At 41.5% G+C, this 26,290-nt stretch overlaps 2 protein-coding genes across 2 annotated transcripts in view; both read left to right on the forward strand.

Annotated features, from left to right (window-relative positions):
• Positions 1-790: 790 nt before the first annotated feature.
• LOC120794988 (protein ALP1-like) lies at positions 791-4,167 on the forward strand. The gene is made up of 4 exons (XM_040136414.1): positions 791-1,078; positions 1,831-2,379; positions 2,472-2,632; positions 3,284-4,167. Exons 1-4 carry the CDS (start codon positions 914-916, stop codon positions 3,714-3,716), a joined length of 1,308 nt encoding a protein of 435 aa, XP_039992348.1. The 5' UTR covers positions 791-913; the 3' UTR covers positions 3,717-4,167.
• Positions 4,168-6,208: 2,041 nt separating this feature from the next.
• Positions 6,209-26,290, forward strand: part of gna11b (guanine nucleotide binding protein (G protein), alpha 11b (Gq class)) — a 23,160-nt gene continuing 3,078 nt past the window's right edge. The window contains exons 1-7 of the mRNA XM_040137413.1: positions 6,209-7,318; positions 17,580-17,764; positions 19,343-19,497; positions 21,508-21,636; positions 22,610-22,738; positions 25,441-25,570; positions 25,797-25,950. Of these exons, the coding sequence (XP_039993347.1) occupies positions 7,183-7,318; positions 17,580-17,764; positions 19,343-19,497; positions 21,508-21,636; positions 22,610-22,738; positions 25,441-25,570; positions 25,797-25,950 (1,018 nt within the window). The 5' untranslated portion in view covers positions 6,209-7,182. The remainder of the gene's footprint in view (positions 7,319-17,579; positions 17,765-19,342; positions 19,498-21,507; positions 21,637-22,609; positions 22,739-25,440; positions 25,571-25,796; positions 25,951-26,290) is intronic.

The raw sequence follows: 26,290 nt of genomic DNA on the forward strand, positions 1-26,290 counted from the left end.
AAAGAATCTGCCTTATAGTGTTTTTACGAATAGGTTGGTGTAATCTGAACATCTGAACTCGGCGTGTACATGATGCACCAAATCAGACACTGCAGAGAGAACAGTAATCAGCACTGAAGGCCATAACTTTGCTTCAGCAGTTTACACATACTAATAATCTGTGTTTGTACCCAGACAAATTGATTTTGCTTTGACCCCAGTGTACACTTGGCCTGTATCTTCCATTTACTTGTGTTTCTATGAGTAATGGTCATACAAGCTTAAGACAGGTTGTTCAAATGCAGTGGTGGAATGACACAAAGTACATTTACTCAACTTCTGTACTTAACAGGTATTTCCATTTCCTGTTACTTTACACTTCTGCTCCACCACATTTTACAGGCAAATATTGTACTTTTTTTTTTTTTTTGCCAGATAAAGGTACTTGTTACATTAAAGACTAAGATTTTACACACAAAAACAATGATCACCTAAAAAAGTATGAGGCATTGGTATAGGTTCAACTACCCAGCAGTATACTGTATAAACAGTTTAATTGAGTTCCACCAGCTACAAAATTTAAATTCTTCTTATACAATACTGCATCAGCAATAATGATCCTATAATATTAAATATAACACTGTCATTAGTCTACTTTTAATATTAAGTATTTTTTTCTAATACTTATGTACTTTTACTTTTTAAGCTTTGGAATGCAGGACATTTTTTTTTTTGTACAGGACTTTTTTTACACTTATTTTCAGACACTAGATGGCAGCACCTTTCTGGTGCTTAGACTCAGACACAAACAAGAGGAAAGCGGATGTACACAAGCATACGGTATGCGCTGAAATGAGAGGAGACGCGGCCGCGTTAAGGTTCGTTGCCGTACCTTAGTGTCCTGCGTGGCGTCTTCCCGGTTGAGGGCGTGGAAATGGAGGAAGAGGAGCAGCTGCGGTCTTTCATGTTCCTGATGACTTACCTGCTGCTGAAGCGCAGGAGGGACATGAACAACGCAAACATCCAGAGGCGCAGTGAGGTCCAGAGACGCATCCGACATAGGCAGTACTTCTTCCAGAGACAGAGGCGGATGCTGATGGTCAGTCCCTCCCTCTCTGTCTCAATCAGTATCCCAACAAACAAAACAAAACTGAAAAGCAGCTCTGATCACGTACAGTGGCTTCAGAGAGCTTTCAGACCCCTTCACTTTTTACACACTGTATTGTGTAGTAGGTTTAATTTTAAATGGATAAAATTGCCATTTTCCTCCCCATCAATCCACGCCCAATAACCCATAGTGACAAAATGAAAAGGTGTTTCAGAAAAGTCTGCAAATTCATTAAAAACTGAAAAAATTAAATGATCATTTACAAAAGTATTCAGACCTGTAAGTCATTACATTGTAGAAGCCCCTTTAGCAGCGATTACAACATGGACACAAAAATGTGCAGTAACATGGAGTATAAAGTAGAGGGTAGGCTGCACAGATCGTACCAAAAAGACACGTGTGTTTTGACAGCTTTTCTGTTGGCACTGGAAGCAGTAATAGAGAGATAGTTTTTGATTTTACCAACCGGAGCAGGGGAACAAAAGTTTTTTGTTGGAGTATCGACATTTATGAATATAAAGTCTGGCTATAAGTGTGATCAAAATTTATCAGAAGTGGTTATTATAATCTCTGCTGTGGTCAAAGAAATCAAACTAAACATTTTCCCCTTTTTAAGAGAATCAGAGTCAATAGACTCCTTTAAAAAAAGCAAGCAGACTCAGTTGTATTAACAAATTTTGTAAAATCTCTGAATTACTTTAAAGAAAATATCTTATTTTATTTTTGATTTTTTTTCTCCCCAGATGATGATGGCAGGAAGTATCCGCTCCAATGTCCGCATCCGCACGCGGCCCTGGACCAACACGCCAAGCACCGACTGGTGGGAGCGGGTGGTGATGACGGAATTCCAGCCCTCCGATTGGCTGGATAAGTTCCGTATGAGCCGGGAGACGTTCTTCTACCTCTGTGACAAACTGAGGCCCCGTCTGGCTCGCCAGGACACCAGCTTCCGCTTGGCGCTGCCGGTGGAGAAACGTGTGGCCGTGGCTTTGTGGCGTCTGGCATCAAACATCGAGTACCGCACCATCAGCACCCTGTTTGGTGTGGGGAAGTCCACCGTGTGCAGATGTGTTAGAGACATGTGTCACGCCATCGTGTCTCTCCTCGGCTCAATCTACCTGCGGCCCCCCAACGAGCAGGAGCTGCAGGATTCATCCCAGCTCTTCCTGTCCAACATGGGCTTCCCTCACTGTGTCGCTGCCATAGCCATACTCCACACAGCTATCATCACTCCATCAAACAACGCATCTGACTATGCTAACCCCGCCGGCTGGCTCTCAGTGCTGTCTCAGGTAGAAAAGGCACCTGCATCTGTGCTGCTCGCTAGTTGTCCTACATCAGATTTTCACCTCTTGCCTCTTTCTGTCTCTCTCTTCTGTTTCAGGTGGCTGTCAGTGGCCGAGGGCAATTCTGGGATGTATGTGCCAGTTTCCCAGGTGGGACAGACCCAGCTGACATTTTACAGAACTCATCACTGTGGGCCACAGCTGCAGAGGGTGGACTGTCGCCTGCCCCGCTACCTATATTCATGGGAAAACCACTTAGGTAAAGTTAAAGCCAGTAGCATGACAGTGGCATCAGGATCCAATTCAGGACCAAGTAAAATCACATCCGTGCACTGGTTTCTGTTTTCCAAAATGTACCGCTACTGAGGTAAAGTCTGTGTAAAAGCAATTAGTTTGACACAAAATAAATCGTCAGAAGCTGGCGGTTCCATTTCAAAGGTTTACTAAAAGCTGAGGTGAATCTAGAGTTATGCAAAGTCAAACAAAGGGCTTCGTGTGCCTGAGTAACTGAAAATAAGGTTCATAGATTGGAGATGACGAAGGCAGGGGCACAACACACATCTCACTAAATGTAATAATAAAAATGCCAAAAAGGACAAATTTTGACTTTCGTTCATTTGCTGTACATTCCTATATGTTCAATTAAACATTTTGGAGATTTACATACTATACAGACTGATTATAACCTTGTCTTGTTTATGGTAGCTGTTTAAAATTTTTTAGACTTCTGTGTACCGGGTTTAGGATTTAAATCTCTGCCCCCGAACTGAACTACATGCCAGTGGATGTTGTCACAATTCTATAACACATGTTTAATTTTTATTTCTAGATACACTATCTACTCATCCTTAAAGTCTCCCAGTGTGTTCTTTCAGGCCATAGCTGACTGAAAACCATCTTTCATGTCCAGGTATGTGCTGCTGGGGGAGGCCTGCTACCCACTCCAGAGCTGGCTGATGAAGGCTTACCCGGAAGAAAAAGGCAGGCGGGCGAGTCATGCAGCACTGACGGAGCCACAGCGGCTCTTTAATCGGCGACTCACCAGAGCGCTTCGCGTGTCCGAGGAGGCGCTGCTGAGGCTGAGGGCGCGCTGGCAGTGCCTGAGCAAGAGGAACGACTGTGGTCTGGACGTGGTGCCCACCATGATCCTGGCTTGCTGCATTCTGCACAACATGTGCGAGTCCCACGGTGACGCCTTCAAAGCAGAGTGGCAGGTGGAGGTGGCCGAGGCAGAGAGCCCTCAGCCCAGCCACAAGCAGATCCTCTCAACCAGTATGGACCAAAGTCATGCTGAGGAAATCCGGCACCTCTTCTGTGACTACTTCGAACAGCAAAATAATTGATAAAGGACGGGTATTATTGAAAATCCTTGTAAACCTTTTTACTCGTGCTATTTTAGTTTTTGTGACACTAGCAGCATGGTTGTACCGCAGAGTCTGTCAGTCTGTCACTTGTTCTGCCAATCCAGTATTAACATGTATCTTTATGCTAACTGTAGCAAGGCATGTTAAAGCATGGCAATATTAGCATACATCTCAAACCATAGTGGAATAAATGCACTTTAATCTGACAAAATAAGGCTCAGACTGATTAACAATAAGCCAAATCAGGCAATGTGATGTCCTAAGATCATAATACATCCATAGAAGAAAAAGACTTTTGATTTAGGCAGGAGCATGACTTGACACTTACTCTGGTGCCGAAGTCTGTCCAAACGTCACCTTTTGCCCCACTACCAGTAAGGATCTTAGAACAGCGAGATTGTCTTTTTTCCCCATTTTGTTTTTAAATCTATCAAACAATTTTGTCTTCTATTGTGTAATAAAACTTTTTATATTTATCCTAACCATTTATTTCATACATTTGTATGCAGTGCATTATTGCATAAAGATTCTGGTTTTATTTAAAGTAAGTTTGATGTACAGTCCTGACTGTAAGTATTTGGACAGTTACATATATTTTTGTTCTTCAAACTCTGTGCTTCAGCACATTGAGTTTGAAATACAATAATAGATACTACTTTAAAGTGCCAAGTCTCAGTCTCACGCTTATATCAGTATAGAAAGAACTGTGCCAGTTCAAAGGTAATTGGACATTTGGCTACTAAATGATTCTTTGGCAGCTGTGTGTTGTGTCACTGTTAGTTCATGCTCAAATGAGCTCATAAATGACTCAGAGTTGACTGAGAGTGTATGTCAGTATGAGGAACAAAGAGATCAACGTGCAAGTTAAGATAATAATGAGGCTCCAAAAAAAGCAAAAATCTGTCATAGAGATATCAAAAGTTTGACAAAATCAACAGCTGGACACAGTCTGAAAAAACAGGTGTGCACAGGAAAACTACAAAAAAAGCAAAAGATCTGGTAGACCGAGGAGCACAAGTAGATGAGCAAAAAATCATTTGCATGGTGAAGAAAAACCCCTTTATAACGGCACAACAAGTGGAGAACGCTCTCCAAGATTTTGGTGGACATGTTTCCTTGTCAACGATCAAGAGAAGAATTCATGACCATAACCTCAGGATTCACCACAAGATGCAAGCCCCCGGGTAAACCTCAAAAACAGAGAGGCTTGGCTGCAGTTCACAAAAATACACACAAAAAGAAACCGGTACAGTTCTGGAACGAATTTCAACAAAAATCAAACTCTATCAAAATTATGGAAAGAGGAAAATGTGGAGGAAAAAAGGAGCAGCTCATGACCCAAAGCCACCACCTCATCTGTCAAACATGGCGGTGGTTCTGTTGCTGCTTGGGAATGTATGCCTGCCAGTGGAACTGGCCCACTGGCATTTTTTGACGATTTCACTCTCAACAGAAGCAACTGCATGAATGCAGAGGTATACAGGAGCGTTTTGTGCTCAGATTCAGTCGAATGCATCAAATGTCCCTGGACAACATTTCATCATTCAGCAGGACAACGATCCTAAACGTACAGCCAAAGCAACCATAGCTTTTTCCCGGTGAAGAGGTGGATTTGCCAAGTCAATCACCTGATCTCAGTCTGACTGAGCAGCATTCCACTTGCTGAAGACCAGACTAAAGGCAGAGAGACCTCACAACATGCAGGAGCTGAAGGTGGCTGCAGGGAAGCTCTGGGAGAGCATCACCAGGGAAAATGCAAAGCGTCGGGTGATGTTTTATGCTGTTTCATTGCCTATTTAGTAAGCTACTAAAACTGAGATGAGACAGCTTAGTCACTATGGAAATGCAGATTCAGATCCCACATATCCCATCCTCAATGCCAAGCGTCCTCATTTGCTTTGTGGACCTACTGAATGAATAGTTTTAACATGTTACGTGCAACTGTACTCTAAGGCCACAAGATGTCCCTGCTATCACAGTGCACGTCCAACAGAGCCCTCACTAATAATTTGTCTTGTCTGATGCTGCTTGCATTACACTGCAGGTTATCGATGGAGCACTGATGGGAGTGCTCGTTAAAAATGTCTTCTCTCTTGATGACCTACAAGTTGCACCATACTGCAAAGATCTTTTCCAGCAGTGCAGGCTTTTGTGCAGCAGGCGTTGGACTTGATTTTGCAGCGGTCTCACACGCAATGCCGAGGCTATATAAGAGCTAAAGCCAGTTCACACGTATTGGGTTTTGCATCTCACCGACCTAACTCGAGCGCTCGCACAGTCTGATCCCACCCCTAGGACCCGCCTGGTTCATGCAGTTGGTCTGTCACAAACCTGTTTCATGCAATCCCCCGTCTGTCACTCAACACCACAGTATCTCCACCTCCTTGCTTGGCATCGGGTTAGTGTGCGTGCGTGCATGCGTGTGTGTGTGTGTGTGTGTGCGCGCGCGTGTATGTATGTGTGTATGTTCCCACCTTGTTCCAGCGACGAGCTACCCGAAAGCCAGCTGTTTGCAGTGAATACATTTCTGGCAAAGGCCGCCGGTTCGGCACGCATTTTACCCCCTCTTCCAGGCTGTGCTTGTAGCCTTGTGTTCTACCGTCAAAATGAGTCAGGACGTGATGGGCTGCTGTCCTGCTCTCGCTAGCTAGGCGGACAAATTCCTTCAACCAGCCCGCTGTTTCAATCACTGCGGGTCGACACAACGTTAGCCGAGGCGTTGTTGAGAGTGAGCTAGTGGGCTAGCAGGGCAGCTTTCGTAGCCGTTACGTCTGTTTTAGCCAGCGTTAGCTAATGTAGTTACTTAGAGAGCGGACGCATCGCTGCGGCGTAGATAGTGCAATAACGGTTATCACTAATGCTAGCTCCATAGCAAGGACTACTACTTTTCCTAGCGCCAATTGCCTCGCTAACGTTGGAGAGAGTGCACAGATATCAGCTGTTACGGGTTTGGATGTCGCGACACTGCAGTTTTGAAACACTCTCGGCGGATTGTGAAGACAGAATTGGACCCCAGTGACAGACGAAAAGAGAGAAATTGGACCAGCAAGTGACAGAGCGGGTTAATGATATAAACCAAGTATTAAGTGGCTAATGTGGCGGTTTCAGTAATTTTAACATTAGCCGTATTAAGGCAGAGCGTCTCGAGGAGGCCCCACTGTCTCCCGACTCCCCTCCCCAGTCCGAATCTCCCGTGATTTGCCGAGAACACCCGGGTGAAGTCACAGTTGTTCCCGGCTGGGGGGACAACTTGACAGCGAGGCCCCTAGCTTAGTCTCCCCTCCCCCAGTCCCGTCCGTCCATCCATCCATCCATCCGACCAACCCAGCAGACCGCCTCCTCCTTGCCTGAGATCGAAGCGGGGACCGGGGATTCGGGATAAGCTGAAACCGTGGGCAAGTGTTTGTCTGGTCCCGTCTAAATCGGGCTGCCAAAACCAGAGGGGATGACTCTGGAGTCCATGATGGCTTGCTGCCTGAGCGAAGAGGCGAAGGAGTCGAAACGAATCAATGCAGAAATTGACAAACAACTCCGCCGAGACAAACGAGACTCCAGGAGAGAGCTAAAATTACTTCTTCTCGGTACGTGACATGCTAGTTATCATATACCCTTTTATTGTACTGTCTTGTGTCGTTATATGCAAAACTAACCTCCTTGGGCCTTCTTGGCAATGCTAGCAAATATGCTGCTAGTTAACGTTGCTAGCTGGAAGCCTGGTTTTAGTATGAGTAACGATATGGCATGATTTCCGAAATGCGTGGCTTGTCTCGTAGCTTGTTGAGTTAAAATCAGTTAGCTGGCTTGTCCAGGTGCATATCTGCAGGAACAAGCTAGCCACCAATACTGTCTCTTTATTCCAGTGTGTGCATTGCATTGGTGTGTACACAACAGCTCATTTGGCAACGAAGTTACTAAGATGTCACCGTTTACAGGCTACCACATGCTAGTCAGAGTGCTAGTTTGTCATTATGGACTAGCCTTCAAGCTAATCAGTTGGCCAGCTTGAAAACTGCCACTGTGCTTTGTCAGCTGTTGATGGTGGTTAAAAGGTGAAGATGGTCACTTGATGATAGAAGAAGCGGCAGCAACAGCTTTGGGTTGCTTTACTCTGTTGCTCACCGGGTTGCATAACATTTGTACAACCTGAAGTACTAGACCTCGCTTGGTGCTCATTCATTCATTTATCTATTTCTCTTATTATTGTGCACCCAGTGTCTCAAACCTATGCTTCTAGGGGGCAAGGATACTGACGAATTTGCCCCCTCATCCTGGAGTCTAGCTGAGTAGGTTAGCTATTTTTACAGCTGGTGTGTGGGCAGGTGGGAGCTGCTGTTGAATAAGTTGCTCTGTACTGCATTGATTCACAGTTCTGTGGACACAAAGAGGAGCAATAGGCTATGCTTTCTACTAATGTACTTGCAATGTATTCTGTGGACATTGCAAATTCTAACAGGCTAACTTTTAACCACATGTGCATGATATAACCTGCAAGCCACTTAAAACAACATGTTTTCAACAGATTTCAAGTGTGAAAGTTCCTTGTGGAAAAAAAAGACCAGGTGTCCATTTTTAGGACAATTAAAATAATCTAGGTTGCATCCTTAGTTTCAAAACGTTTGCTCTCATTTCTTGCCCATCAAAAGCAGCCCTGGTTATTTGACATGTGTGTCTCCTTTCATTTCCCTGCTGAATAACTCAGCTGGGAGAAGTAGGCCACACTAGAGTCATACCGTCGATGGGATATATTCTTAATCTGTGTCATACATTTTAATCGCTATTGCACTCTATTATACCTGGCGTCCAAGGTGAACAGTTGGAGAGAGTGTTTGTTTTTGTGTGGTGGTTTTGAAATGGTTTGCTTGTTTGCTGCATACATACTTCTCTTGCCAGATGATCAAAGAAGGGTTGACTACATGATTTCAAGATATTTCGGGATTCAAGCAATAATTTATACTCTGTCTCAACACTGGCTTTTACATCAGATATACTCAGTGTTTAAGTTGTTCTCTTAGTGTTTCCGGTATGTCCCTGATTTTGACAGCAGACATTAAAAACACTTATCAAAATGTCATTGTGAAAGGCTGAAAGCAAGCAAGCAAGAACAGCAATCAGTCATGCTGTAAGTGGCCCATCCTTTGTGAGTTAAGGGTGTCAGTGGATGCCTGGATAAGGATGTGTAAGGCAGGATTAGTCCAGGTCTTAATAGGCTTGGTTAAACACATCCGCTGCTCAGACTTTGAGATGTCACTGACTCCTATTATCCCCTCAACCCACAGCCCTCAGTGAGCTGTCTGCCTCTCCTCACCTCACTGAAGGATGAGGACAATCACTGTTTCTGAACATTTAACCTTTATGTTCCATCAAGTTTATTTTACAGAAGAGGGAAAGTGATACTGCGATGCATAATGAGTACCGACCATTTAGCCGTCTTGGTAGAATATTGTGGGAGTTGTTCTGTCATTAGCTACTCTGCAGTTCAGTGCAGGAGATAGGGTGTACATTTCGGCTGGGCTTGCAGCAGTGTACCCAACAGCTCCTTCTGGCCAAGTATGCGCAGCTTTAGTTGTACATAATGTGTTACTGCAGTCTGCTGTAGCTTTAGTACTGAAATATTTTAGTGTGGAGGCATGCGATGGTACGATTTCTTTTTAAGGTATCATAATTCAGCTCACATCTGATGTTTTGTGTGTGGATTTATTACAGAATGATTGATGTAGGGTAGACAAGACTCCAGTGTGAGGAGTTGCAACTATTCTCTTAGTATCATTTTAAATTGAAAATTTTGGGGGTTTTGGACAAAAACACCACAAGACATTTTAAGATTCAAATAAAATCAATACAGTTTCCTGAAGCCCAAGGTGACATCTTAAAAGCAGTTTGTGTGTTCTGTCTAGAAGTCCAAAATGAAAAGAGAATCTCTTTACACTGATGTAAAGCAGAGGAAAGCAGCAAAGCATCACATTTGAGAAGCAGGAACCAGAGAATGTTTTTGCTTGAAAAATGACTTAAACAATGAATCAATTATCAGAATAGTTGCAAATTGATTGATTCATCTTTTTGGCTCTAGATTGATGCAACAGCTACTACCATTTTCTGCTTGTAACATTCACCTAACAACAAAGTTTTTTTTTCTCAGTAGTTCGGGTCTAGTCTCCCTCTGTATCCCTCTCCTTTCCTGGCAGAGTTTACTGTATGGCCAGGGTGCATAGCCATACTAGCCATGTCACAACAAAACAGTTATGAGGTTATGCCAGAGACAGGCATGAGGTTTCCAGACTAAGAACAATGTAAGGGTGAATGTTAGGGTTATTTTTGTAGGTAAAAGCTAATACAACTTCAAGCTTAGCCACTTGGTCAGAAAATAACAGCTCTGCCAGGTCTTCAGCAGTGCCCACAGTCTAGCTGCCTGTCACTGAGGGCCATATCAGGCCATACCAGCAGCTTCCTGCTCAACAGACCAGTGGTTTGCCTCTACTTGGTCAAAACACAGTGGGCCAGGAGTTGTGGCTTTTGCTGCATAGGGTAAATGGATTGCTGGAGTGAGCGAACGGTCAGTTAAGTGAGATGAAAGGGCGAACACTTTAGGGTTCCCCAAAATGCTGAACGAGGTAAACAGTAAGCTCTCAGTGAGCTTTCAGTGTACCAGTTGGTATTTGTTTTTTGTGAAAATGTGGGTTTCACATGAAATCCGAGTAACAACGTCTTGTGATCAGTAAAACATCCCTACAATGATGTCAGTAATGCATTTTTGGTCATAAAGGCACAGTATTTAAGAAAATGATCTGACTGGGGTAAAAGTTGGCTCAAGAACCAAGATGTTGTGGACTTGGTTGTGGACTTGGTAGCACATCATCCCAGGCATGGGTTTAATGTACATTCTTTTGCCAAATCCTCATTTATTGACTAGTTCTTGTTGATCCTCCCCGTCTCAGCAGAACGTCTTGTTTCCAGGTTAAGACATCCTTCAGAGGAACAGTCAGATTGAACCAAGAAGAGGCTCAGGGGTTAGGCTGAGATGTTTATTGCTGACCTCCCTTCTCTTGCCAAGCCGTCTTATTTTGATCATATATGGCAATAGGGATCTTGTAGCTCTACCCCTCTGTGTGTGTGTGTGTGTGTGTGTGTGTGTGTGTGTGTGTGTGTGTGTGTGTGTGTGTGTGTGTGTCTCTGTGTGAGTACGGTACTTTTAATGCCAGTGAATGTGGATGGTCAGTTATTACTGAAATCCTCTTTATCGTGGTCAAATCTAATGCTTTTAAATGTGGAAATCATTATGAGACAGGCTTTCACAATATTTGGGTGTTTAGAAAATCTGATAACAATACATTGGCTGATATATATTTTTATGTTTTTACATTAACACGAAATAAGCACTTTTCATTAGGATATCTTGAATATTTTTATTAGGGAATTCTGACCAAGATATGTACTGGAATGGACATTTTTGCCATTGAAAAATAAACTTCTCTCTGGTGGACAAACTATGTAATGGAAGCACTGTTTCTAAATCACCTCAGAAATATTTTTGGCATTTCTGTTCTGCAGTTTCTTGTTACTTATCAGTTGACATATGCTCCAATACAGATATATCTACAACAACCTAATATCAGCCAATAAATTAGCCCAACCTCTAGTACACTTAGCTGTCACTTATTCTCAATGTAGTCTTGTGGAAAATGGATCAGAATGTCTTCAGAAAGCAGATCCGAAATTCCAAGTCCCTCTGCATTGATACAGCCCCATTAAAAAACACTTTTACAACTATATTGTAGCTTTCTGAACACGTGGTTGTGAATGTGGTTGCAACATTACAACAGATGTCGTCATCCAGAAACATACTTGTATTACTTGAGATTTTATATTATCAATAATGTGGGGAAACCCATCTATTTTCTCTGGTAAAAACACTTTTTATCTCATTACTTGCAGGACATAATAGTATAACTGCTAATACTACTACTGATTTTGAAACAAAACTATTTTTTGAAACCACTGTTACCTAAAGCTTGACCAGTTGGTCTTTGAGTATCCTTAAGGCCATCTATGTTTTTGTATTTTTAGGGTCATTGCACACCTTTACAAACCTCTAGGCTCAAGGGGAGCCCAAAGTAGTCTTTTATGTGACTTTAGAGAAACAAAAAATCCCTAATGTCTTTTGAAGACATGGAAAGTTTACTTATTTGAAAATATATTTTTGCTGATTACTTTTGATTTCACCCAGTTTTGAGACTTTTTTTTTTTTTTTGAAAAGTTGATGATCTGTATGTCATGCACTATGTGTGAGCCCTTTGAAAAACTGCAATTACTTTGTGTGATACTTCACTTTGTTTAGAAATGCTTGTTACGGACTCGCAATGCAGAGTAATAAATTCATGAGAGACTGTATATATAATCGTGTATTAGAGCTTGGTTGTGAGTGGTTTCCTGGATTCTGTTATATTGGAATCTTTTTCTCTTAACTACAATGACCTGTAGCCAGGCAGGATTATTTATAAAGTCAAAGTGCACAAATACAATTCTATTGTATTGTTCCAAGTCACCTGAGGTCAAAAGGTCACCCCTCACTTTAGTAACCTTGAAGTCAAAGTGAAGTAAACACGTAGAGTGTGTTCTCCATTACCGAACATATCCAGTCTCTCTATCCAGACTCCCTGTACATCTCTACTTGTTTGCAGTAAATGCTCGGGCAGTCACCCTGCCTCAGCCAGTTTTGCACACACTCTTTGTCTCTCTGTGGCGTGGTGTCTTTTACACAGTTGCTCATATTGCTCACTAGTGCACTGTTGAACGCGCATGCAAACACGTTCTTAAATGGGGTCATGGCTGGTTCTCTGGAGATATGGGGGTGAATGAGGCTACATGGTGACTGTCCCACATACTGCTGCTACCCCCGGTCCCCAGACAGGATGGGGACGTAGCCTGCCTTTCTGTTCACTGCCAGTTTTCTCAGCCCTCTCTGCTGACAGGGTGGCATGTTCATTCCTGTTTACTCCCACCAGCTGCTGTGTACAATGAAGCCCACACTCTCTGATCATACCGTTTCGACTTCTGTCACTTCATCTTTCAGATTCATTTTGGTTTGGAAATGATAAACCATGCTCACCTTTGTCATTTTTTGGAGGATGTTAGGCTTGCAATGTGAGTGAGAAAACTTAACATGGATAGATTTAAATCAGTGTAGAAGAGATGCACCATGTATGTTTTCTGCCCATGTGTGGACAAAGAGTGATGTTATCACACAGAATCTGTGTTATGAGATCCCTTAAAATAAGTGCTGTGGATTAAGAAATAATGTCAACATCTAGGATTTGACTTTTTTCTAGTTAGAAGCTGCTGAGCTCAGTGTGTGTATTGCAGACTAAAATACTGCTGCTCACGCCAAATCTTTTGTAAAGCCAGTATTTTTTTTTTTTTTTTAATATGCTCACCCACACTCACTCGACCAGAACAGCACTCAGCGCATACTCACTGGTGAACAGAAAAAGCTGTCCTAAGTTGGTCAAATGAGCGTGTGAGTTGCCACTGTGTGTATTATGTGCAGTGCATGCTAAAGTATGTATGTTCAATTAACAGCTGTGAAACCCAAGCATATGGAGCACTCAGCAGATGCAGAGACATCTGCACAAAGCAGCAGTGTTGTGCCCAGATCCTGATAGCAAGCAACACATGTTGGAAAGCTGCAACTAGAAATGAGAGAGAAATAGTCCTCATTAGTTTTGTTTTTATGCATGTATGAGTTTCCTGAAGTCTTGTCCTGTCTGCCCGGCCCAGGTCATGGCAGGAAAAAGGGGAGAAATGGGCCATCAAAGTGGAGGTAACATCCATGCCTTGAGGTTGACCACAGGATCCGTGTGTGTCCACAGTTGGTTAGGCAGCTGGTGTGTGTGTTGTTTAGCTCCAGGCTGCCTTGGCTCAATCCCTTTCCTTTGTACGTCTGAAAGAGGCCAGTTTCCGAGATGAATTTAGTGAAAGATTGAGACCCACGCTTCATTTCGATTAGCCTTGTGACTGACTGTGATTCATGTAGTATCTTTCCAGGTCTCTAATAAAAAGGCTAATTTTGAGGTTTTGATAATACTTCAACCTCTGCTGAGTCCATGCAAATTTTTCCTCATTGCTGAGATTAGATTGTCAAGCCCTGTATAAAAGGACAGTTCATGAACCTAGATAGCCAAACACTGTTCTTACAGATGGACCATTATATTTATGTGTGTACTTGCATGCAAATACCATGATGCTGATAATCCCCTTCTCCTGTTCATCGATAGCTGTGACAGTTATTGCAGAGGGAAGCCAGGTTTAGCAGGGACGGCCCTGCTTATGCATGAGTCCTTTAGTGGCCATGCAGGCATGACAGAAGAATTATTGGATATGAGCAGACCGTGTAAACAAAATAGGCCCTGCATGCGCATGCACGCACACACAAACACACACACACACACACAAACAAACAAATATACAAATACACACACGGTTAGATAAAGTGACCGTGCGGCAACCTGGGCTCAACTAAAACAGCGGTGTGTCAAGTCCATCAGGTGTTGTTATGTAGTTGCATTATGTAAAGGCTTATGAAAGCTAACCTGACAATGGAGGATACAGGTGAAGTATTTGGTGGCTTTACATGATGGATAGATGTTACTATGTACATGCTGTTTTCATTTACTGCCTCTTCTTAATTTGGCTGTTTAGAACAAGTTTTAATTTTATGCTCATTGTCGTCTGGCTACCCTCGATTGAGACTTCTAGCTCTGTTCCAAGAAACACATCAGCTCCACAAAAGACCAGTGTTGGTGTGTGGGCTGTGTAGTGTACCTTGCTCTGTTTCATTGGGGCAAATTCTGTCTTTCTTTTTCTCTCTCACACTAGTAGCCACCTACGTTATCAGGCCCAAGTAGTGTGTGAGCTATTAAAAGGTGACCTCCTTTTTCTAGGTCATTACCAAAAAAGAATGGATGGACTCTAGTTATGAATATCCAAAATTCTTGACAGAGAGGGATGAGAATGGAGAGGCATATTTCTAGTCTAAGGGAAGTTAGAAGGGGTTGTGATGAAGGGGAGGAGGGGAAGAGCTTGTATTTGTGGGGGAGAGCTGGCGAGGGCATGGAAATGGTTGTGGCTGGCTCTGGTACAATCTGGGGAGGAAAAAGGGAAGACAGAGGCTCGCAGTGTGTTGTCTGGTGAAAGAGGGACACGACAGTTAAGAGAACATAGTGGAGGGAGATCTTGTGATGGGGTCACGAGAAATAAATCAGACATTAAGCTGGAGAGTGATCATCTTGCTCCTTAGCTGAAGCAGTGTGCAATCACTACCAGGACACTGACGCCGCAGCTCAATACAAAGAATACACTCTCTGTACTTGACTCCTTTTGTTAGCTAGACAATCACAGTTTTTATTAGATCGACTACTTTGTAGGCACCAGTGTGCAGCATTCACTGCAATGCATTGATTCATCCAGGAGAAATGAAGAAGATAAGACCTTTTATACTAAATCAAAGAGTCTAACTGGTGCCTGTTCTCCAAAATTGGACATTTTGTTGGAAGAGAAGATGAAGGAGGGTCATTTCTCCTTATGGACACAGTGTTGAAATCCAAGTTTTGTTTCTGGGAACAAGGTATTTCTACCTGCATCAGCTATCTCTGCCAACTGTTTTTAAGGTCCTTGGTGTCAGGAACCCCCTGGTACTGACCTCAGACCAGCTTTTTCCCTCCAGAGTCTCTGTGGAGCCGGAGCCCTTCTTCTCTATGGTGCACCAAAAGATGAAGAGCACAGAGCAAGCCTGAGGGGCTCACAGTTATATTTACTGTCTGCTACGAAAGAGAGGAGAGAGAAGGGAGGGATGGGAGGGGTTTTAAAAAAAAAAAAAAAAAAAAAAAAAGAAGACGAAGAAGAAAAAAACGGGAATGAAAAACAGAGGGAGACAGAGGATGGGGTTGCCATGGTAACGGAAATATGGCTGCTCTTCAAAAACCTTGAATGTAGGTGGTGGTGAGATGAGTGTGTGCGCGCGTTTTTTTTTTTTTTTGTTTTTTTTTTTTTTTTGTTTGTTTTTTTTTTTTTTTTTTGTATTTTTTTTTTCCCCCTCCTCATCTTTCCCTTTCAGTTTTGATATGGATGTGCTGGATCCCTTTTGATTTCACTGAGGACTGAGTTGCCATCGGCCCTTTTTTTTTTAAATTTTTTTTTTCTTTTTTTCTTTGTTTTTATTTTGGATGGCCTGAGTGTGGTGTTTCTGGGCATGTAGAACATAGAGGACTAGTTTGAAATGTGGGTTAGGCCCAACAAGACCCCCCCATCAAGTGGGGCGTTAGTTTATTTGGCAATCACTGTAGATCTCGAAATGCTTAAATACGAGTGTTTTACTGAATGGAGAGTTTGAGATTTTAACACTGAAACCAAGGATGTTTTGGCACGAATAGAAACAGAATAATTGTTTTAAAGAATGTGTATTATAAGCCAGTTTTTTTTCTTGGGCTCATTTACCATATGTGTAAACCTGACACCACTTGAAATATTACAATGATCTTACAGCCAGATATGGACTCAGGAGGGCAGAGGAGGATCACTGAAGGAATGCAGCCTTTTGACAACGACCCCTGCTGTTACCTTTTGGCAGAGGAAGTTCTGTGTTAGGTCCTCAATGAAGGGCAAGTTGTCTTAATCATCCAAATTAAATAAGCTTGTCTCTCCTCTTCTTCCTGGAAATATTTTTGATTTGTTTGCTTTCGAAACTGTGCGATAACATCCTGATGTTGCACAAAGAAGCTTTTACATATTTGCAGTCGTAACCAGTTTAGTTAAATCAACTTGGATTATCAGTAGCGGAATTTCATAATGTAGCCTAACCTAGCGCATAACGTAGCTGAAACTAATGCAGCCTAATACAACAGTCCTGCAATAAATCCTCCTTCATGAACGTTCTAACTTTCAGCTGTTTGTTGAAACTGTTTCAGAGAGGTGTGGATTCAACTTTATAGTCATTTTGGAGGATGTAGTTTGTAGTGCTGTTGAATTGTGTCATGCCATGCTAAGAGGGGTTTCTGTTGTCTACCCTATTTATATCAAAGGTAGACTACATATTAGTGTATAATGTGATGAAGTTTCTGTTTATGGATGACTGGCAAACTTATTTTGTCTTATGATATAATTTGTCATTGCGTGTGCATTTGTGCTGAAAACTACTTGTTTTGCACGAATGCACAGTACTGTACAACTGTCTCGGGCTGCTTCATGAAGTCTGTTGATAGATATTGGACAAAGAAACCATGAAAAGCAGCTAAAGAAAAATAACTTTTTCTACACTCGCTTTTCTTAATCTTTATCAGACGCTGTAAATCCTTTACATAAAATCTTCGGGCTTCAGGTATCAACTGCAATACTTGGGAAAAAGAAAGACATCTACCAATTACATAATGTCATATCATTTCAGAGCCAGACATTGAGTTGAACAATTTTTATTTATCAATATCTATGTTAACTTCAGTGTCAAAACATATGGTCTCTGTTAATAACATCTTTTGAATGTATTGACACTTGCTGTACCGATAAATGGTTCTAATTGGCGATTTCCAGAGTGGCCAGGGACATGATACTGTAAGTTTATGAAGACTGCCATTCTTTAAAGGCTTTTCCTGAACGCTCTCATTCTGTGAAACAGACAATCTCTTATCTCCTCTTCTTTTGCTCTTTCTTTTTTTCTTTCTTTCTTGCTTTCTTTCAGTATTCTGGATGTGATGACAGACCAGACGTTACATTTCTTTGCAGTGCTGTTTCAGTTTGCCCGCGATGTAACTTAACTGCATTCTGTCTCTAACTCGGTGTGTTCTGTTTTGTGTTCAGGTACGGGAGAAAGTGGCAAGAGCACCTTCATCAAGCAGATGAGGATCATCCATGGAGCCGGATACTCAGACGAAGATAAGAGAGGCTTCATCCGGCTTGTTTACCAAAACGTCTTCACTTCCATGCAGGCCATGATCCGCGCCACTGAGACCCTCAAGATCCCCTACAAATATGAACAGAATCGGGTAAGGACTGCCCTACAGATATTAGAGCAGGAAACATACATTACATCCTGTCATTAAATCCACAGTCCCCCTTGATTATCTTAAAGGTATGATTACTGCATTTGGTATCTTCTACACTGCACAGCGTTTTATATTGTATGCCATGGGGGTGGATTTTGTGAAACACCACAGGCTATCTGCACAATCAGAAACAGAATATATTTTAATCAAGCCCCCGGACACAAGACACATCCAAATCAAACCGTTTTGCTCGCCCCTCCAGATATAATGTTTGAGTATTTGTACATAGGCATACTTTTAATACATTCAAATAACTGAAAATAAGCTATCTACCAATGGTGTGGGCACAATACAGCAACATAATTATAGTCTATTTTTGTACGCTACAGTGGTTCTCAATTCCAGTCCTCAGAGCCCAGCTGATCTTTTATTGTGAACCTCTAATCGAGGACTGATTTCCACCTTGGACGCAAGGTGAATGTAGTCCGCTATTCAGTGGGACAGAAAACCACCAGTGTGCTCCTTCATAAGGATCAGGATTCAGAGTCACTATCTACATTATGAGTGAACAGTATAGTCACTTAAATATTGTGAAACAGATGACGTGTCCCATAACATGGTGATAGAATGATTACCACTGTTGGCATCCACAAATAATTAGGTGGTGCAAATAATTTGGTAAGACATGTTGCTTATTTGATGTTTGCATTAAACATTAAATTAAATATGTTTACTTTAATGTTTAAAATTTTGTTTGAAACCCCCTCATTATGTGGCTCAAGAGGCAATGAAAATGCCATAGTAAGACATCATCCAGATTTGTAGTTTGTCTTAGTCAGTCGACAAGTTGAAAGCAAATATAGGCAATTTCAGCACTTGGTCAGCCTCCATGAAAAATGGTGCAGAGAGGAAAGATAGACATGTTGGTCAAGGCAGCAGTCTTCAGTGCGCATTAAAACCAGACGTAAAATACAGCACACTGGGCCCATATAAGCAGATGAAATGGTGATATTTTAGGAACTGCTTTAAAGATAATTCTATATTTGAATAAAGACCACTGTACAGTAAAATGTCCGACCCACACATTTCCTTCAGTTTCTGTCTTTCTGTTTTTCTCTCAATGTATGTCTGTTGTTCATTATACATTTTTGACCTTTGCCCATTGCTTTATCATTTGGGGACTGTGAATCCATTCTTTTTAAGACACTGATGATAAAAGGGCACAAAATCTTCAAAATAATTATCTGAGATTTTCATATAAAGAAATATCAGTTTTGCTGCCCCTGTGACAATCTATAACCTCTTCATCTGTTATTTTTCCCAGTTCGACCAACAGTGTGTTTCAGGTCTTTTGATAGGAAAAATCTTCTTTTGCACAAGAAGTGGTGCATTTAGTTTGTCTAGCAGAAATATTATCTTTGGAATAAGTAAAATAAGTGGGTGGTTAGGATCAGCCAACAGGTCTAAAAGGACAGTGAAGAAAGTTATCTACAGATGTCTAAAATAATTTCAGCTTCATTTTTCTGTTTGTTGTATTGTGTTCGTATCAACTACTTTCCCTCACCTGCGTCTTTCCAGTCTAATGCCATGCTCGTGAAAGAGGTGGACATTGAGAAGATCTCTGGCTTTGACCAGCCCTACATTACAGCTATCAAAAGCCTGTGGGCTGACCCGGGGATCCAGGAGGCCTACGACCGCCGCAGAGAGTATCAGCTGTCTGACTCCACTAAATAGTACGTGTGTGTGTGTGTGTGTGTGTGTGTGTGTGTGTGTGTGTGTGTGTGTGTGTGTGTGTGTGTGTGTGTGTGTGTGTGTGTGTGTGTGTGTGTGTGTGTGTGTGTGTGTGTGTGTGTGTGTGGACAACAGTTATGATGTCTGTCTAGGCTTTAAGAATGGTATTTGTGTCAATGTCTGTGACACAGTCTGTGAGTGTGCTTATGTAATTTTGAGAGTGTGTGTCTGTGATGTTGGTTTAGGAACCGATACAGTTTTATCAGTTTTGTTAATGTAACTATTTACTCTCAAAAACCCCAAACTGTTTGATCCTACATTTTAACTTTTGTGTAATTTGATATAAGCCTAGAGAAATGCTGATGTGTGCCAAGATTTTATTAGGATCCTTTTGTAAATCTAAATTACAAAAATGAAAGAAAGTTAATTGATGCCTAATGATAAAAACGAATGTCTCAGTTCCCTGGGGTTACTGGGGAGGGCGAAAAAAAGGAAGGGTTCTGTTGGTGTGTGTGTGTGTGTGTGTGTGTGTGTGTGTGTGTGTGTGTGTGTGTGTGTGTGTGTGTGTGTGTGTGTTTGCTAGTTTGTGGCAACCACATATTAATGCAGGATTTGAATGGTGTGGGTGTGTCTGTGATTTAATTAATGTGACAGTGAGCTTTTGTGTGCATGCAGATGAAAATTAAAGGGTCACTTCACCGAAATCAAAACAGATTTTTTTTTTTTTTTCTTACGTACTCACATTGATTCTGTAGCTAACTAATCTGTAACTACAGATATCTGTTGCTTTCAAAAATTACTTTTTTAACTTATTGTTATGATTACTGAAACTGCCTGCATAGCTAGATACCACCAAAGTTGAAAAATGTATTTTTTTATGATTTTGTGGATCTAACCCTTTAATTTTATATGTAGCAGGGAGAGTTGTCTCTAAAGATCAAGACAACAGTTTTCAGACTAATTAGGGTATGTTTGGATGTGTGGCTGGTGGCAGGTGTGTGTGTATGTTCTCTGTGTAATTACCTGTGTATAATTACCTTGTGGTTTTTGGAATGTATACTAGGCAGGGCAGTGCATTAGCCTTTTGTCCACACACAATATTGGCTGACAGATTTCAAAATTAACCAGCCTATTTCACCATTAAACAATCTCATATGAAGGATATATAAGCCACAGATACAAGAGCCACCTTTTGGCTTTTAATTGTTGCCTATTTTCCACCATGGCTGTTCATTTACACTACATGATAACTGCTGTATAAATTGATAGTAGTGCAGTAGTTGGGGTTCTTTACACCTGAGAGAACTGGGTGGCCTGACCCAGAGTTCATGCTGTCTCAACCAACTAACAGAGTGTAGAACAGTGACTTTGAAGCCATGATCCTCTGTCATTTAACCTGTTTATAAACTACATGCTGCAATCTATGAGCATACTCTACAATTAAACAGAGAATACACACGGTCAGTTTTGATAATGTCTCAGCTAAGGTTAAATGTCTGCACTCCCCAGTAGCTCATTTTCTTTATGCACAATTAGTGAAAAACTTCTATGATTTCATTTTAATTTTGAGGTTTGTGTTTAATGTCTGAATATTAGCATTAAGAGATACTCTTCTAAACACAGATTTAAAAAAAAAAAAAAAAAATTGGCGTGGTTTACACCTATTGTGTTTCCACCTTGGTATGTGCACTCAAATGTGTCAGGCTCCTGTTCTGTGGTTGTGTGTGTGTTTGCTACAACAGCATTGTGATGATTTGTGGCAGGAGGCTCAATGGCCAAAGGTACTTCACTCACTTTATAGCGCCCCCTGGTTGTGGAATTTCTGTACTACATTTAAATGCTGCTGCAAGTCTGCATGCATGCAAGTGTGCTTGCTGTGTTTGCAATGTGAAGGTAAATGTGTAAGCTATGTACTTGTTCTGCTCGTGTGTTCATGAGTGATTGGAAGACAAGAAAATCATTGAATATGTCTTTATTTCAGTGTTATCCACACTGTTAATGTATATCTCCAGTTACTTAAGCGATATAGACCGTGTGACTGCGGAGGGATATGTTCCCACCCAGCAGGATGTGCTGAGGGTCCGTGTTCCCACCACGGGTATAATAGAGTACCCATTTGACCTGGAGAACGTCATCTTCAGGTACCCCCAAGGCACCGGGACTGCAGCATCACTATGGCTAGTGGACAGAAACCACTGATTACTGTCAGGATATTAACACATTATTAGTTCAGAGTTGGTTAGTTCTTTTAAACTGCACTCAATTTAAAAAATGGCCAAAAAAATGACCAGATGATTTGTATCCTGTCAATACAATTACAACCAAGTTACAATCTTGCAAATTTCCCCAAATTACTAATGTAAAAAGACCCAGTTGTCCTAAAGAGGAAAATAAAAATTATGCTGTGTTTTTAACCTGAATTAGATATCAGTGATGTGTGTCCAGAATTGTGCTGAGGTTCTGACCCCAGGATAAAAACTAAGGCCAGACATGCTGCACTGTAGTGTGTGGGGAGCAGCCACCTAATACCAGAGGAAGAGGGATTAGACAGTGATGTCAAAGACTCTCCAGGACATGACATAACATCTGTGAGACAATTGGCACAGTTCAAAATCTAGTAGAATTGAAACTGTACATGCCTTTGGGGGGGGGGGGGGGGACCATAGGGAATATGTTTCCTGCTATCTTTGATATCATACTTGTCAAAACCTTCTTTATCTGCTGTTTCTGCTGCTCAAGTCACAGCTATTACTGTCACTGATGCCACTTCACAGTCTGCAGCAAAATCCACAAACTACTTGACATTTAATGCAAATTCTTGTCAGTTAAAGTTAAAAAGAGAATAAAGTAAACTCAAAGCTACAGTAGCAAGTTAACAGCTAATCTCAACGGTCATATGTTAGTTTATGGATAGAGTGTGTCAGTGGAGCAGTGACACAAACTAACACCCCTTTGTTTCTGAGATGTGGCCTTTTCTGTGAAGCTTCTTCAACAGGACTGATCCACACTTCCTGAAATGGCAGGGGGTTGCGGTAATTGCCTGTCATGCTTTATATAACTGTTTTCCTGTCTTTTTTTTCTTCCCCCCCCCCCACCCCACTGGACTGTCTGTAGTTATCTTACCGATCTGGATCGTATTGCAGATCCCAACTATCTTCCTACTCAGCAGGATGTGCTCAGGGTGCGCATCCCCACTACAGGAATCATAGAGTACCCCTTCGACTTGCAAAGCATCATTTTCAGGTAGAAAGACAACACTTTTGGCTGAGTCCCTCCGTGTTATGTCGTGACATCATTAACTCATAAGTCATCTCATGTGTTTTTGTCTAAAGCCCAAATTAGAGCATGTTTTTTTTTGCCTCCCCATTAATGGAAAGAACTTGTAACCTGTGATTTTTGATTTATGAATTTGACTCCAGTGTCTATTTCTCATTCCTGCTCTTTAAGGCGCCAATCGTAATTATAGTCTCCTCATAGTCCTACGCTTTCTTTTACCTTCTGCCACCAACAGTTGTCATACCACACATAACACAACCTTCTAGTGAACACAAAGTCCTACATTCTGGTGCCCGGTCTCTGTAAATGGGTCACCTCCTCTCTTCCTCCTCCTCTCTTCCTCTCCTCTCCGGCTGGCAGAAGAAACGAGGTCGTCCTCTCCGCCGTGGAGGAATGTTATTTTGGGCAGCAGGTCCTGCAGGGCCTATAATGGCCCCGGGTCTCTGTGGACCACAGTGGACTGGGCCACCACCAGGGGGCACCCTTGCTTTGTGAATTGGGCAAGAGACCACATTGCACCTGGTCTAGAGGCTTGGCCCTGAGCATCAAGAGGTGCAGCAAAATATATACTATTAGGCCTTAAATTGTACCACTGCCATTTATTACTGGCTATAACAGGAAAAGGTTCTTGACGTGAAAGATGTTACTGAATCAGTTGTCACAGATGAAAGCGTAATGAAACTGGGACCCTAAACTCCCTGACGATTGAAGGGTGACATTGTCAAGGAGAAGCTCAGGAAAACTGAAATCTTATGAGGATTCACACATCGTATCAGTGAGGATTGCTGTTCATGAATGGCTCCGATGAATGCCAGCCCGTCTTTCTGCAGACATGCGCTGAAAGCAAACTTTTCATGACAATTTTTGCTTAGTTGTGTTAGTTTATTTTGAATTAATCATATATATTTACTTGCATACTTGTTGAGGTGCAGTTTTCTCAGGTTATACTGTAGTTTCTCATTAGGTGATGTAAGAGGCGTCCTTCTACTATGAAAAGGGTCCCACCGTCAGAGGTACCCCCTGTGTCTTTCATCAACATTACAACTCTGCCTCCTGTCCTCTGTCTGTCCTCTATCCTTAGTTCCTGTATCCCTTTCCATCTCTTCTTTTGACTTTCATTTTATGTCCTTTCTGTATCCCCTTTCTTCTCCTCCAAGTGCGTTTCACAACTTCACGATTGTTCTTGTGTGGGGCTTTATCACACACACCAGGTTAGGCAGAGAAAGCTGTCTAGTGGAGAAATGAATGCGTTACGATTCTTCACTTTCACCGTATCACATAAACAGGAGCACAGACTAGTCTAGTATCAGATGTGTGTTGACTCTCTGTATGACCACATGAATGCCACTCAATTTAAGAATTGCAGTGAGAATATATATCTCCTACTGAGACGGTTTGGATGCATAAATCAACATTTTACTATGCAGCTACTTGTGTGTTCCACTGTTGCTTGGCAGGTTTTTTATATCAGCCACAGCTATAAACCCCAAAGTTGAGCCTCCTCTGTAATTCGTTTTTTATTGGTTGAATTTTTTTTCTTTTTTTCTTTTTAAAAACATATACAGTGTTCTGAGATTGGAGGCAGGTGGAGGGTGTGTTATAAAAAACTTAAATACCGTGATAATACCCATTTAGTAATTAAAACAAAGTGTATAAAAATCAAATTCTTATATTGCTATACCTAATTTTTTTTGCAGGAGATTTTCCTCTGTTCAGAAATGTTGAATTTGCCTTTAACAGACTGAAAATAATAAGATTTCTTAAATTGAGTGGCTTTCCTTTTAAAACTGATTCTAGATCTGTCTTAAGTGGGAAGCTTTCATCTTTGCGGTGGCATGCATGACTCACTTACAGTGAAGGACACAGGACATTTGTTTCTGGTTTATTTGTTCTTTTGTATAGTTTTTTTTCCCCCAAATATAGAGAACTGTACACGTTTGTTCTTAGGAAAAAAAAAATTAATGGCCTTGTTTTGAATTTGATTAATCCTCTTCCTAAGGTGTTGAATCCATCAGCTTTTAATTGTTCAATTAATGATTAATTGTTCAAAAATTATTTAAAATGTAGTTAATAAGACTGCAGAATTCTTTTTTTGTTTATAACAAATGTTCAGGAACTAAAATAAATGATAGGCCTACTTCTGATGCCTCTTTTCACTTTAGTAAAAATGTGCTTTCATGCGTCCCAGGATGGGAGACTATATTTTTATTTGGGTCATGTGCTGAAAATGTTAAAAGGAAGACATACACCCGAAAATGTCTTCAGGACTGCTGGACCTGAAATGAATCTGGACCAGAAACATTCTGTTGTAAAGTTCATCTGCTCTATATGCATGTTGTTGTACAAAGTGTGTCATAATCCAGTGTAATCCATTTGTAATGTCCTAGAATATACAGGGCTCATAATTTGGTGCAGTCACTAAATCTATCTTGATGGATTCAAAACCTTGGTAAAAACAACAAGGTACTGCCCTTAAAGCCATTCCAGGGCAATGGAAGTATCAAAAGCTTGAACTTCTGTCCTGTTAAACACTAAGCACTCATTTTGGTCTCTAATCTTTTAATTAATTACTTAACAGAAACATAGACACCAGGATTTATATGATGATATGTTTTTCCCTTCTTGCTTCTTCATTGTCGTCATCCTCTTCACCTTCATCTTACCATCAGGATGGTGGATGTAGGAGGTCAGAGGTCAGAGAGGAGGAAGTGGATTCACTGCTTTGAGAATGTCACCTCCATTATGTTTCTGGTGGCGCTGAGTGAGTACGACCAGGTCCTGGTGGAGTCGGACAATGAGGTAGGTGGACCGAAACACAGCTGAATGTTGCTGTATGTATCTCCACACCAATACACACATAAGGCAGTGTTTTTTTTATATTATATATTTATATATTTATATTATATTATATATTAAAAAAAATTTGTGTCGTGAAATGCACACATCTATATGAGATGTGTCAAGAATGGAAGCCAGAGAACTTTTCTCAGACATCTGTTCCCCTACTCCCCACTCTCCACACCAGAACCGTATGGAGGAGAGTAAAGCTCTGTTCAGGACTATCATTACCTACCCTTGGTTTCAAAACTCCTCCGTCATCCTCTTCCTCAACAAGAAGGACCTGCTAGAGGAGAAGATTGCCTACTCACACTTGGTGGACTATTTCCCCGAGTTCGATGGTGAGGTCATCTATACATTGGTTTGTATGCTTGCGTGTTGAGTAATCTCTGATGCATCTTTTTTGTGTGGTTCCCTCTAGAAATTTAAATATGGCAGTCACCCCCCCACGACAGATTATGTGAATGTGAATGTGGATGTTAGTCACAATTCTGAAATTGGTTTTGACCATAGTCTTTGCAAGAAAAACAGCACTAGCGTTATCACTTTTGACTGACCCTCCACAGTATAGATGTGAAAGCCAGTGTCCTGTTGGTTATGTATCCTATTAATTTATTTGTCCCTCTACAAAATTGGCTGTGTGATATTTAGGCTGCAATCACACCTGACCTGTGCGACTCA

The sequence above is a fragment of the Xiphias gladius genome, chromosome 10 (genome assembly GCF_016859285.1).
Source record: "Xiphias gladius isolate SHS-SW01 ecotype Sanya breed wild chromosome 10, ASM1685928v1, whole genome shotgun sequence".
Lineage (NCBI taxonomy): Eukaryota > Metazoa > Chordata > Actinopteri > Istiophoriformes > Xiphiidae > Xiphias > Xiphias gladius.